This window comes from Artibeus jamaicensis, unplaced genomic scaffold, assembly GCF_021234435.1.
Source record: "Artibeus jamaicensis isolate MK-2021 breed Jamaican fruit bat unplaced genomic scaffold, CSHL_Jam_final contig_233, whole genome shotgun sequence".
In the NCBI taxonomy this organism is placed as follows: Eukaryota; Metazoa; Chordata; class Mammalia; order Chiroptera; family Phyllostomidae; genus Artibeus; species Artibeus jamaicensis.
The window spans coordinates 65361130-65374789 of NW_026521486.1; the positions used below are offsets into that span (position 1 = coordinate 65361130).

General features: G+C 38.7%; 1 protein-coding gene across 2 annotated transcripts in view; it reads left to right on the forward strand.

Annotated features, from left to right (window-relative positions):
* RAB3IP (RAB3A interacting protein) overlaps window positions 1-13660 on the forward strand; it is a 52567-nt gene that overhangs the window by 11468 nt on the left and 27439 nt on the right. For both annotated transcript variants that reach the window (XM_037132158.2, XM_037132155.2), the window contains exons 3-4: window positions 8195-8470; window positions 9185-9443. In XM_037132158.2, coding sequence (XP_036988053.2) covers window positions 8195-8470; window positions 9185-9443 — 535 coding nt within the window. The remainder of the gene's footprint in view (window positions 1-8194; window positions 8471-9184; window positions 9444-13660) is intronic.

The window sequence follows — 13660 nt, forward strand, 5'->3', positions numbered from 1 at the left end:
CTGTCACGGGGCCTTCTGTACGCTCGGGCCCCGGGCCTGGAACCCACCGTTTCTGCAAGGAGTCCTTGTTCTTTTTTTTTTTCTTTCAGGAAATGGTATTATTCTAGGGACAGTTGTGCTGGAGCTGGTTACTATTGCTAGACTTTTTTTAGTAAATAACGTTAAGAATCAGTTTTTAATATAATTTTTTTCTGATACTTCTGATTACAATTTAGGATTTCAGAGTTTTAACGGCCTTGATTTTACGTTTGTATCCTCTCATGAGCTAAAAGGCTTAGTTCTGACATAATAACTTTTGATATAATAATGTTGACATAATAACTTTTTTGTTTAGTCTTATGTGTAATAGTTTCTGTACAGCAGTATCATCATTACAGCTAATAGGATTACTGAAGATAGTTTACAGTTTTTTTCATTTCCTTTTGTCCTTAGAATATATTGCATTAGAGATATATAGTTTTATTACTGTTTCAAAGTCATTTGCTATAGCTTTTTTTCTATGTGGTTAAGGTACCATTTCAATACACAGCTAGGTTCAATTTTATTTTTAGGGATACTGTTTTAAGATTTAATTTTATTTAATTATTTACATGGCCCTAAATTCCAATTTAAATCTATAAGGCAAGGTCAGTTTGGAAAAGTCTAGATTTCATGCCTGTCACCTTTTCCCATTCTCTACGTCTTCCTATAAGTAGTGATTTTTGTTTAGTTTTATCCTTTCCATTTCTAATGGTCTGTTCAGAGAGTATCCAGCTGTGCAATATGAAAAATAGAGACATTTATTGAAGAAGATACAAGAAACTGCACATAGGACAATGATGCCTCAGTCCCCTTCAAAGTAGGTACTTCGGGACCTCACACAGTTCTCCCAGTCACCATCAGCTGCCCCGTTGTATTTTCCTGAATCTTACTGATGACTGAAATCTCTTCCTTTTCAAATGTGATTTACTTTGGCAAAAGCCTAAAGTATCAGGGCACCAAATCTGGGCTGTAGGGGCTGAGTCACCTGGGTGATTTGATGTTTTGCCAAAAATCTCTGCATGAAACGTAATGCATGAGTGGGTGCATTGTCCTGATGAAGCTGCCAATCACAAGTTGCCTATAGCTGCAGCTTTCTGAATCATCTGAATAGTTTCAGGCTTAATGTAAAATTTGGTGCAGATCCGTTGCTCTACTCGCTCAGTCATTTTGAATGAGATGGCCACACAGTGCACCAACTCACTCAACGTTGTCTACTGCCCCCCCCCCACTGACTAATACAGTGAAGTCGTCATTGTTCACGCATGCACATTCCAGTCCACTGTCTTTGGCTGCCAGGTTACACTGATGTTGTTCAAACTGTTCTTGATGTATTAACGGTAACTTGACTTTTTCCAGACAGATCTTGGTATACATATAAATACATACGTATGATATATAAATAAGTAAATTTATATTTTCTACTTTCCTAGATAAAACGTAGCTTGCTATTCACAGTTATTTTGGTTTTTAACTTTGTCAGTGTATCCTCAAGATCACTTCATAGCAGTATGTAGATAATTGACTCTTAGAGATGCATAGTGCTTCATTATAAGGAGTTACCTTATTAGTTCATTCAATTAGTCTTCCTATTATAAGACTGCAGTCAGCCTTTTGATAGTTCTGCTAGCTTTATACACGTATCTTTTCTATTTTGCCAGTTTATCTTTGGGATAAAGCCCTGAAACTGGGCATGCTGGATTATTGGGTTAATGAATATATCATATTGCTAGATGGTAAGTTTTCCTCCATAGGATTTGTACCATTTTACAGTTTAAGAAATCACATGCTTTCACATTCTATGACTCAGTGACCCTTCGAGGTATAGAGATGAATTAGAAGTATATGGGTTAGAAGAAAGTATAAACAGTTACTGATAAAATGCCAAAAGTTTTTTTTTATAATTCTATTACAGTTGTCCTAGTTTTCCCTCCTGGCTCTCCCCAGCCCTGCCACACCCCTCCTGCCCCCGCACCCCACTCCCACAGTCAGTCCCCAGCCTGTTGTCTAGGTCCATGGGTCATTTATATGATTAGAACCTTCCCTTCTATCCCCTCTTATCCACCTGCCCCCCCACCCCCCGCCCGATGCTGTCAGTCTCTTCCTTGTTTCCTTGCCTCTGGTTCTGTTTTGCTCATTTGTTTTGTTCTTTGGGTTCCTCTTATAGGTGAGATCATATCATGTTTGTCTTTTGCCACCTGGCTTATTTCACTTAGTATAATGCTCTCCAGTTCTAGCCATGCTGTTGTGAAAGGGTAAGAGCTCCTCCTTTCTGCTGCATAGAATTCCACTGTGTAAATGTGCCACAGTTCTTTGATCCATTCATTTACTAATGGGCACTTAGGCTGTTTCCAGCAGTTGGCTATTATAAATCGTGCTGCTATGAACATTGGGGGACATAGATTCTTTTGATTTGGTGTTTCAGGATTCTTAGGGTATAGTCTCCTGAGTCAAAAGGCAGTTCCATTTTTAGTTTTCTGAGGAAATTCCATACTATTTTCCATAGTGGCTGCACCAGTCTGCATTTCCACCAACAGTGCACTAGGGTCCCCTTTTCTCCACATCCTCACTAGCACTTGTTTGTTGATTTGATTATGATGGCCATTCTGACTGGTGTGAAGTAGTATCTCATTGTGGTTTTATTTATTTATTTTTTGATTTTTAAAATTGATTATGCCATTACATTTGTTTTATTACCCCCCGTTCCCCTCCAGCCTGCACACCCCTTCCCCACCATTCCCCCCTTTAGTTCATGAACACGTGTCTCAAGTACTTTAGATTCTGTATTTCCCCTACTATTCTTACCCTCCCCCCTATCTATTTTCTATCTACTGTCTATGCTACTTATTTTCTGTACCTTCTCCCCCCTTCTCCTTCTCCCACTCCCCTGTTGCTAATCCTCCACGTGATCTTCATTTCTATGGTTCACTCCTGATCTAGCTGTCCTCTTAATTTGCTTTTGTTTTAGGTGTGGTTGTTGATAACTGAGTTTGCTGTCCTTTCACTGTTCATCTTTTTTATCTTCTTTTTCTTAGGTAAGTCCCTTTAACATTTCATATAATAAGGGCTTGGTGATGATGAACTCCTTTAATTTGATCTTATCTGAGAAGCACTTTATCTGCCTTTCCATTCTAAATGAAAACTTTGCTGGATAGAGCAATCTTGGTTGTAGGTCTTTGGTTTTCATGACTTGGAATACCTTTTTCCAGCCCCTTCTTGCCTGTAAGGTCTCTTTTGAGAAATCCACTGACAGTCTGATGGGAACTCCTTTGTAGGTGACAGTCCCCTTCTCTCTTGCTGCTTCTAGGATTCTCTCCTTCATTTTAATCTTGGCTAATGTAATTATGATGTGCCTTGGTGTGTTCCTTCTTGAGTCCAACTTCTTTGGGATTCTCTGAGCTTCCTGGATTTCCTGGAAGTCTATTTCCTTTGCCAGATTGGGGAAGTTCTCCTTTATGATTTGTTCAAATAAGTTTTCCACTGGTGGCTGTTTCTTTCCCCTTCTGGTACCCCTATAATTCAGATGTTGGAGTGTTTAAAGATGTCCTGGAGGTTCCTAAGCCTCTCCTCATTTTTTTGAGTTCTTATTTCTTCATTCTTTTCTATTTAATCATTTTTTTTCCCTCCTTCTGGTCTACTCCCTTGATTTGAGTCCCAGTTTCCTTTCCATTGCTATTGGTTTCCTGTGCATTCCCATTCATTTCAATTAGTTTAGCCTTCATATGTTCCTCTAAATTGTGACTAAAATCAGCCAGTTCTGTGAGGATCCTGATCACCAGTGTTTTGAACTGTGCATCTGAAAGTTTGGCTATTTCTTCATTGCTTAGATTTATGGGCTCTGGGGCTCTCAGTTGTTCTTGAGCCATGTTTTGATCTGTTTGTGCCTGTTACGCATGAGGAGTGGAGCCTTAGTTGTTTACCAGGGCGGGGCCACCCAGGTCGCTGGTTTGTGACCCTGTAGGTGGAGGCAGGGTCAGAGAGGGAGCAATGGCAGTGCTCTTCGCTCTCCCAGTCCTTCCCACCGCTAGCCCCGGCCTGTTTATCTGAGAGGAAATGTGCGAACCCGCCACCCTGCGCTGTGCGGTCTCAAGGCTCGCCTCTTCACTGGTTTATCTGCAGGCAAATGCTCCACCGATCGCAGCCAGCCAGCCACGCCTCTTCCCTGTGTCCACTTGTAGCTAGCCCACACCCGGGATCCACGCCTTCGGCTGCCTGCGCACCACCCCAGTCGGGGATCTTTTTGGCCAACCTGCTCTGCTCCTGGCTTCGCCCCTCTTACTGGTTTAGCTGAGCATTTCGTTGTTTTCGGACTCTGTATTGTCAATTTTCTGTGTGGTTTGGTTGCGTTTATTGTTGTTAAAACTTTGTTGTTTTTAGGTTTGGTTGTGTGAGGACGCAAAGTGTTTCCACCTATACCTCCATCTTGGCAGAAGTCTCATTGTGGTTTTAATTTGCATCTCTCAGATGACTAGTGATGTTGAGCATCTTTCATATGCTCGTGGGCCTCTGTATCTCCTCCTTGGAGAAGTACCTGTTCAGGTTCCTTTTCCTCTTTTTAAAATTGGATTGTTTGTCTTTGAGTTATATGAGTTCTTTGTATATTTTGGAGATCAAACCCTTTTCTGAGGGATTAGTGGCAAATATGTTTTTCCATATGGTTGGTTCACTTTTCATTTTGATGATGTTTTCTTTAGCTGTGCAGAAGCTTTTGATGAAGTCCCATTTGTTTAGACTTTCCTTTTTTTCCCCTTGCCCTATAGGATATATTGGTGAAAATATTGATGCGTGGGATGCCTGAAATTTTACTGCCTATGTTTTCCTCTAGGACTTTTATGGTGTCATGGCTTATGTTTAATTCTTTTGTCCATTTTGAGTTTATTTTGGTGTATGGTGTAAGTTGGTGGTTCTAGTTTCATTGTTTTTACATGTAGTTGTCCAGGTTTCCCAACACCATTTGTTAAAGTGGCTATTTTTACTCCATTTTATGGTTTTGCCCCCTTTGTCAAATATTAATTGGCTGTAGAGACAGGGATTCACTGTATTTTGCTGTGTATAATGCATACTTTTTTGTCCAAATTTAAGGATGCACATTATATGTGAGTGTAATGATCACGTACCATGGGTACAGTAATCCTGTATATAATGTATGTAAAATCATGCATGTGCATTATATACAGCAAAATATGGTATTTTTCTGGGCTCTCTATTTTGTTCCGGTGATCTGTGTGTCTTATGCCAGTACCAGACTGTTTTGATTACAGTGGCCTTGTAATATAGTTTGATATCAGCATTGTGATTCCTCCGCTTTGTTCTTCCTTCTCAAGATTGCTGAGGTTATTTGAGGTCATTTTTGGTTCCACATAAATTTTTGAAATATTTGTTCTAAAGTATGTCATTGGTATTTTAATAGAGATTGCATTGAATTTATACATTGCTGTGGGTAGTATGGACATTTTAATGATGTTAATTCTTCCAGTCCATGAACATGGTGCATGCTTCCATTTATTTGTATCTTCTTTAATTTCTTCAGTGTTCTGTAGTTTTCTGAGAGTAGGTATTTTACCTCTCTAGTTAAATTTATTTCTCAAAATGTAATAAAAACCTTAGTTATTGCCATAAAGTGAATTCATGGTAATAAATGTGGACCCCAGCTCGTGGGGTCCACCACATTGTGGATGAGGCACGAGAAATTCACATGGACTACCAAGTCCGATGGAGGAAAAGGGACAGCATAGCTTTTCTCTCAAGAGGAGAAAAAGCCTTGGCCCTTGCCATGACAGGCCTTTATTTCTTTTCTGGGCCTGTTACATGACGATCCTCCTTTACTATGACCAGGTTTGCTTTAGGTGGTTACCTTTTACAGAAAACAAAGGAGCGAAAGCTGCTAATCACATTACAGAAGAGGGATATTTGCAAATGAAAAGGCAAAAGTGGTTGAACCTGTTATACTCATCCTTGGAAGGTTTAGCATGGATTTTAGGAAGTTACTTTGCAGTAAATGTTTGTTGCCTCAATTCAGGGTGAGAGGGAGTTTTAGCAAAAGCAAATCTCATAGCAGTCTAGGTACAATGCAGGCCTGATTCCCCAGGGGAGAATCTATCCTTGGGCATGGGTCCTGTCTGGGCTCACACCACGCGGAACGGTCTCCTATGGTAAACTATATTCAGGCATAAATGAAATGTTCAGGGTTAGATGCTTCCTTGGTGTATACTTGTGTATGTGTATTATGAGTAAGAAATGAAAAATACTTTCTGATAAAAAATAATAAATTATAATTGAGTATTTAAAACTATAAACTACTTATTAATATGATCTTTCATTTGGCATAGTGAGTATTTTGGGTGAAAATGTAAGGACTAGTTTTTTTATTCTTTGAGGACTGAAATTACTATTTGGTACAATGAAAAGAACAATAATTGGATTTGAAATTTGGCATTTGTGGATGCAGTAGTTATAGTTTTGATTGCCCGTATATATTCTTGAATGTCTATGGCATGTAACCTGTAATTTTGAGAGAATATGTAAATATTTAGGCAACTCTCTTTTTTCCCAACTTTAGAGCAGCCTTTGTTATTCTTTATTTGGCTTATTATTTATTTATTTATTTATTTATTTATTTATTTATTTTTAGAGGAGAAGGGAGGGAGAAAGAGAGGGAGAGAAACATCAGTGTGAGAGAGAAACATCCATTGGTTGCCTCTTGTACTTGCTCTGACCTGGGACTGAACCTTGCAACCCAGGCATGTGCCCTGACCGGGAATCGTATCAGCTACCTTTCAGTTTGCGGGACGATGCCCAGCTGAGCCACACTGGTCAAGGCTTGGCTTATTTTTAACACTTTTTATTAAGGGTACGACAGTAAAAATTTGCAGCTTAATGAATAAGTTTTTATAATATTTAATGAAGAGGTGTAGGCCAACATTGGTGCTTGTGTTTGGTAATTTGGGGGAGCTTTTGGAATGTATTATAATTATACAAGTACTATTTCAGGAAGCAAAAAATTGGAAAAGAGGTTGGGTTCAAATAATTGAAGACCTTCATTTTCAAGCTAATAAGTTTAGACTTTATTCTGTAGACAGTGGAAAATCAGTAAAGGATTTATGAGACTTCTTTTAGATTCTTCAAGTGGAAAATTAAAGTGGTACACTTTTTAGTTTTCGTGAGAACTCTGTGATATAACTGTGTAGTCATGGGAAATATTTTTGCTAATGGAGAAACTGAAGCATACATGCTATTGTTAGTGGCTGACCATGATAACCAATGTTTATTGAGGCCATACTACGTGCCAGATAAATAGCACACTGCCAAGTGTCTTATGTGGCTTGTCTTCCTTAATCCTTATAGCAACTTGGAGAAGGAAGGAAGTATTGTTATCACTGTTCTCATCTCATCAGAGGAGATATTCAAGGCTTAGAGAAGTGTAATATATTATCATGGATTGGATCCTAGGGCTGCCTACAAAGGACATTTTTGGGACAGTCAGTGAAAGTTGATTGCAACCCATTTAAATGGTAATATTGATCAACACTAGCTTCCTGATTGTGATGATGGTTTTGTGGCAGTGAGGAGAGATTGCCCTTGTACTTAGGATGTATACACTGAGGTATTAAGGGATACTGGGCAACATGTCCGAAACCTATTCTTAAATGGTTCCAAAATGTTAATAGTTTCATAATCTCTGTGAAAGGTTTGTAAGACCTCTGCAGTTCTTATGTAAATTTGAAGTTATTTCAAAAATATAAAACAAAAGAAAAACACTGACTCATCCTAAGGAACATAATCTGCGTGAAGCAGAACAGAACAGCTAGGTGGGGTCTGTCTCCTAAATACCTATCCTCTACTGCCTCTGCTGATTCTAACCAGTGCCACGTGAGAGCAGAGTTAAAAGTATCAAGCAAACTTTCACTTATTCCTCATTGTTATTTGCAACTCACTTGAACAGTATTAGTATCACTCTCAAGTTTATTCCAACTCCAGCTGTTTGCCTCTTTTAGTATGTGTACTCTGAGGTCACTTAATGAATGTTAAACGATTGTCATTTTTTCTCTTTGCTACCTCTTATCCTAAGCTAATACTTTCTAATAGACTGTTAAATGCATTTTATACTTACACATTATAATTTTACTTTAAATGGCACTATCTCAAAATAATTACCTGCGTTTTGTTTTAACGATAGGTTATCTTATGATGAGGCTGTTGCTATGGCTAATGACCCCTTGGAAGGCTTCCATGAAGTAAACCTCGCTTCACCTACTTCTCCGGACCTCCTCAGCGTGTTTGAATCGGTGGCCCACGAGCAGACTACCTCCCCAGGTGTCATCTACCGGCCTCTCCCTTCGTCTTTGTGCTCTGCCCCTCTCCAGGCTAATGCCTTAGACGTCTCTGACCTTCCTACACAACCTGTATATTCATCCCCCAGACGTTTTAATTGTACGGAAATAGCTGGTATCAGGTAGGAGATCATCAGTGTGCTGTTGTTTTAAACAAGCGGACAATTTGCTTGGTTACCTTATTTTAAATTTTAATGTTTTAGAAAGTTTGAACTATATAGGCTTGTCTGTGAACAACAATACATGTTAATGCTTGCCAGCAGGGGACAGCAAACTTTTTATATAAAGGGCCAACTAGTAAATATTTTAGTCTTTGTGTGCTGTACAGTTTCTGTTGCAACTATTCAGCTCTGCCATTAAAGTGCAAAAGCAGTCATACACAGTGTTGAAGGAATAAGCTTCAATACACTTTATATGTGGATACCGAGTTTTAAATTTCATATAATTTTCTCACGCTACAAAATAGTATTTTGATTTTTTTTCAGCCGTTTGGAAATGTAAAAGTAATTCTTGGCTTATGCGCCTTATAAAAATAGGCAGCAGGCTGGACTTAGCCTGTTCAGTTTGCCGACCCCTGTTCTGGAGCAGCACTATGCAGTGGAACTTTCTGTAATGATGGACATGTTCTATTTCTGTGCTAATATGATAGCCATTAGCCACCTTTGGCTATTAAGGACTTAAAACATGTTAGCTTTGACTAAAGACATGCTATTCATTAAATATAGTCGCTGCCAAATTGGATAGACTTGTGTGTTTATGACCTGAGTGTTTCCGGACCTGTGTTTATGTCAGTTATATTTGAGCATTTGCTGATGTTTGCTGAACTCTCCTTACAGCATCCATGTCACGGACCCAGCACCTAGTTCTACCTCTGGAGTAACAGCGGGATTAACCAAACCAACTACGAGAAAGGACAACTGTAGTGCCCAGAGGGAGTTTCTGCAGGGTGCTACTGTGACAGATGCCTGTGATGGCAGTGATGATATTTTCGGGTTGAGTACTGATAGTCTGTCCCGTTTACGAAGCCCGTCTGTTTTGGAAGTCAGAGAAAAGGGCTATGAAAGATTAAAAGAAGAACTTGCAAAAGCCCAGAGGGTAAGCAAAAAGATATTTTATTCTTTCGTACATTTATATTTGAAATTAACATTTTTCCATGGAGTGAGGTAACCCAAATGAAATCATTATGGTTCTGCAGTTATCCTTCACATGCGCGTGGCTTCAGCTTCTGTTGGGCAGCGTTTAAGAAGCTATGAGATTGATGAAGAAGTGAAGAAGTTCATCTCAGTGTACTGACTGGAAAATCAGATTCTGAAACTAGTTTTCTTTCCCTTACAGAGCCTGCTCCCTGCCTTACATTATCTGTAATGCACATTTGGTGGGTTTTGTTCCACGTGTCCGTTTTTCCCTTCTTGTATGTGATTGGCTTTAAGGTCATTTACTTGAAGTCATTCAGCCTGAGTCATTTTATCTTAAGGAATTGTTTTAGTAATATAACCTTTGCCTTGTAGCTGGGTTTGAATATTTTCTGTGCCTTACCTTGGAGAATTTTCTTTTTCTGGTAACTTGTCCTATTTTCCACTTGGTTGTCTTTGAAATTTCTGCTGTGTATTCTCAGACTTGCAGCCATATATTTATTATTCTTTTTCTGAGACTAATTAAATTTCCCAAGGAAATTTATAGTATTAAATATTCATAACTAGAAAAAAGGAAAAGTCTCCAATCTTAGCTCTCACTTTAAGAATGAGAAAAATAGCAAAACCAGAGTAAGCATAAGGAAGGAAAAAATAAAAATAAAAAAAATCTGAAATTGACAATAAAAAACTAGAGAAAATGAATGAAACAAAGTGCTTGTTTTTTTAAAAAGATCAGGGAAATTGACAAACCTGTAGCAAGATTGTCCAAAAAGTGACACAAGACATAAGACTTCATTCAATAGCTGGAATAAAATGGAGTATCACTATAGACCCTGCAGATGTAAAAAATGCATTACAGGAAACATATGAACAGTTCTATGTGAATTTGTCAACTTAGATGAAATGGGCAAATTTACATTTAGATGCTTCGGAAGATAGGACAGACATTATGGAGGTGTAATTTTCAGCATCTTATGACATTTCGGAAACATGCATTTCTACCCTGTCCCTACTCTACTTGTCTGTCAAAAGCATAATACTGATTTTTGTATCCCCAGCACCTGTTGGGGGTGCAGTGATATATGTTTCTCTGTAAATGCTGTAATGAATGGCTTATGGTGAAACACCCATGCAGATATATTAGAACATTTTGGTTAAATATATCTTATCAGGAAGAGATATGAATAGCCTTTTACGTCTTTTGCATTTGTCTTCTGCTGTCTGGCTCAGACTCTACTGTCTGAAGACACAGAGTCCAGTGAGGTCCCAGTGTATACAACAGAGGTAAACTGTTGAGCGTATATATTCGTCTTTAAAAACTCATTGTAGTTATTTACTGATTGGAACAGGTTGCTAATTTCCTAGCTGAAGTTGATAATTTCTTTTGAAATCTTTAATTTGCTGTATTTAGGGGTATTGTCGAGGTAATGGAAATAATAATGACATGTGAACACATATGAGTGGTGGATTTTATAATGAAGAGTACAAGGTAGTGTAATATTAGTACTTGCTCTCCTGAATTATGGCAATTTGTGAATCAAAATGAAGTCAAAGCCATTCTCCAGAGGCCGGAAAGTTACCATTTTTCCATCCTTTTGCTTCTAATCCGTTTGTGTCTTCCCATGAGGCTGTGGTTTCCAGTGCTCGTCACTCCTTCATGTAGATCTAGATTTCCATCTGACGTCATTTTATTGCTGCTGGAAGGGCACCCTTTAACAGTTTTGTTCTGTGTGTTTGCAGGTGATACTTTATTTTCAGCTGTTGTATACCTGAATAGGTCTTTTTTTTTTCCCACCTCTTTTTGGAAAGCTATTTTCACTCTGTAAGGAATTTTAGATGGATAGTCTTTTCTTTTAGTGCTTTAAAGGCACTGCTCCGATACCTTGTAGCCTGCACTGTTTCTCACAAAAGTCAGCTGCCACCCTGACCCTTGATCCTCTGCAGGCAACGCCTCCTGCTGCAAGCAATTGGATCATGATTCAGGTTTGTGTAGTTTTCTTCAGGCTTTTTGTGCTTGGGACTTGTTGAGCTTTTTGAATCCATAGGTTAATTTTCATAGAATTTGGAAACTTTTGGCCATTATTTCCTCAAAAGCTCTCACTTCTCCTTCAAGACTACTTTTACATGAACATTGGGCTGATTAAAGTTGTCTCACAGCTAACTGAAACTGTGCATTCTTTTAAATCTTTTTTCGTGTGTGTGTTTCATTGTGGAGAGTTTCTGTGGCTACGTCACTGTTTTTCTTTTGCAGTATCTACTCTGCTAATCCTTCTTTGCTATATTTAGCACGTAGTCTTTCCTCTAGCTTCTCAAACTATGAAATTCAGCTAAATAACTATTTTAATCCTTGTGTAGTCATACTTTCCTTCTCCTTGGGTGATAAGCTGGGGCAAATCACAGAGATCCTTTTATTTTCTGCCATATCTGGAAGATTGCTGTTTTGTTGCCTGACGTCCATTGACTTAAGCATCTTCATTTCATATATTTTTTCCAGGCTTTTCATTGTGTCAGATGGGGTGGTGGTAAATGTGATCCCTGTTCCTCTGTCTTGACTGGGAGGGAAAGTTCCGTTTCTTTATTCCACCCCAGCACAGAAACACACACACACACACACACACACACACACACACACACACACACACTTCCTTAATTTTGAGCTTTGTGAGGGTAAGGATAGCGTGTGTTTTTTACTTATGATTATATCTTGAGTACGTGATGGATACATTTTGTTGATTAAATGAATATATACGTGTATATGCAGTTACATTGTTGTATGAATAGACACACATGCATAATATGTTAGTTAGGAACATACTAGCTGCTTGTAAGCAGCCCCTAAATTTTACTGATTTAACCTAATAGAAGTTTACTTTTATTCTTTTAACACTCCAAAGCAGATGCTCCTGGTTGATAGGGAGTTCTTTGAAAATGAAATAATTTACAGGTCTGTGTTTCTTCTGTCTTAGATCTTTGTGGTCTTTTAGAGTTTTATTTTTATCTGCACTTAACCAATGGAAGGAAGGGAAAAGAAAATTTGGAGAAGGTATGCTTGTTTTTAAAAGCCTTGACTTAGAAGTGATACACATAACTGTCAATGACATTGCTTTGGTGTGAAGTTACTTGCTGCTACTTAGATGCGTGGTGGGCTGGGAAATGGAGTCCCTAGCTGGGCTGCCACTTTCCAGCAACAAATCCGTACTGTGTGCAGGGGGGAGCACCCACGTGATCATTGGCTTTCGGGTACGGGGATGTCCGGAGGTGATGATTTAGTCTGTCACCTGTTTGGCCTTCCATGGGTCATTGCTGAAGAACAGTTTTCGTTGGAATTCTGAGCCAGAAGTTTGGCTTCAGTGTATCTTATTAAGATGTAGCTTCTCATTCTGCTGAAACAAAATTACTGTGTTGAGGATTGAAAATATGCATTTTCACCAAATTCTCCTGTTGATTCTTGTGTTTCCTAAAGTGTGAGACCTACTGGTATAAAGAGTTACTCTTCATCTTTTAATTGTTTTTTTCCTAAAAGAGAATAAAATAACTTGGACAGTAACATCCAGTGGGATAGCTTGCAGCCAGAGAAAGTCAGTCAGAAACACATACCTGTACTAAATCCACATTCGGCACAGTCGTACTAACTGTGGCTAAGGATGCGTATAAACATTTACTATGTTCTTTATAAACAGTTGTTACTTGAGTAACCAAAGTACTCAGGGCATTATGTGAGGCCCTGCAGAGGGAAAAAAAAAAATTTTGACCCTGTCCTTAGGGTGTCTCTAGGTGGAGAGAAGAGACATGTGTACATAGTAATGTTTCACTGACTCTGCATTGTACGCTTTTTCCTATTTTAAGTTCTCTGAAATCAGTATGAGTTTTAAAATTGCTCTCAGCTGGGCTGCAGTCATGACAGTCATCACTGACTACTTGCGCTCGAACTTGGTTGTAGCCGTTCAAGTGATTAATTCAGTCGAGGTACATGAGTTGGGTGCTGTATTTGTTGGACTTGATTACATTTGGTTAAATGTCTTCAAAATGATCTTACTCTGACAAAAAGAAAGGTACAGAAGAGAAGAATGGCATGTAAGAAAAGCCTGTGTCTTCGTCAGTTTGAAAGAGTTCTTCCATAAGTGTAAAATGAAAACTCTAAGCAAAAAAGAAGCATTTTATCATAGTTTCATTGATAGC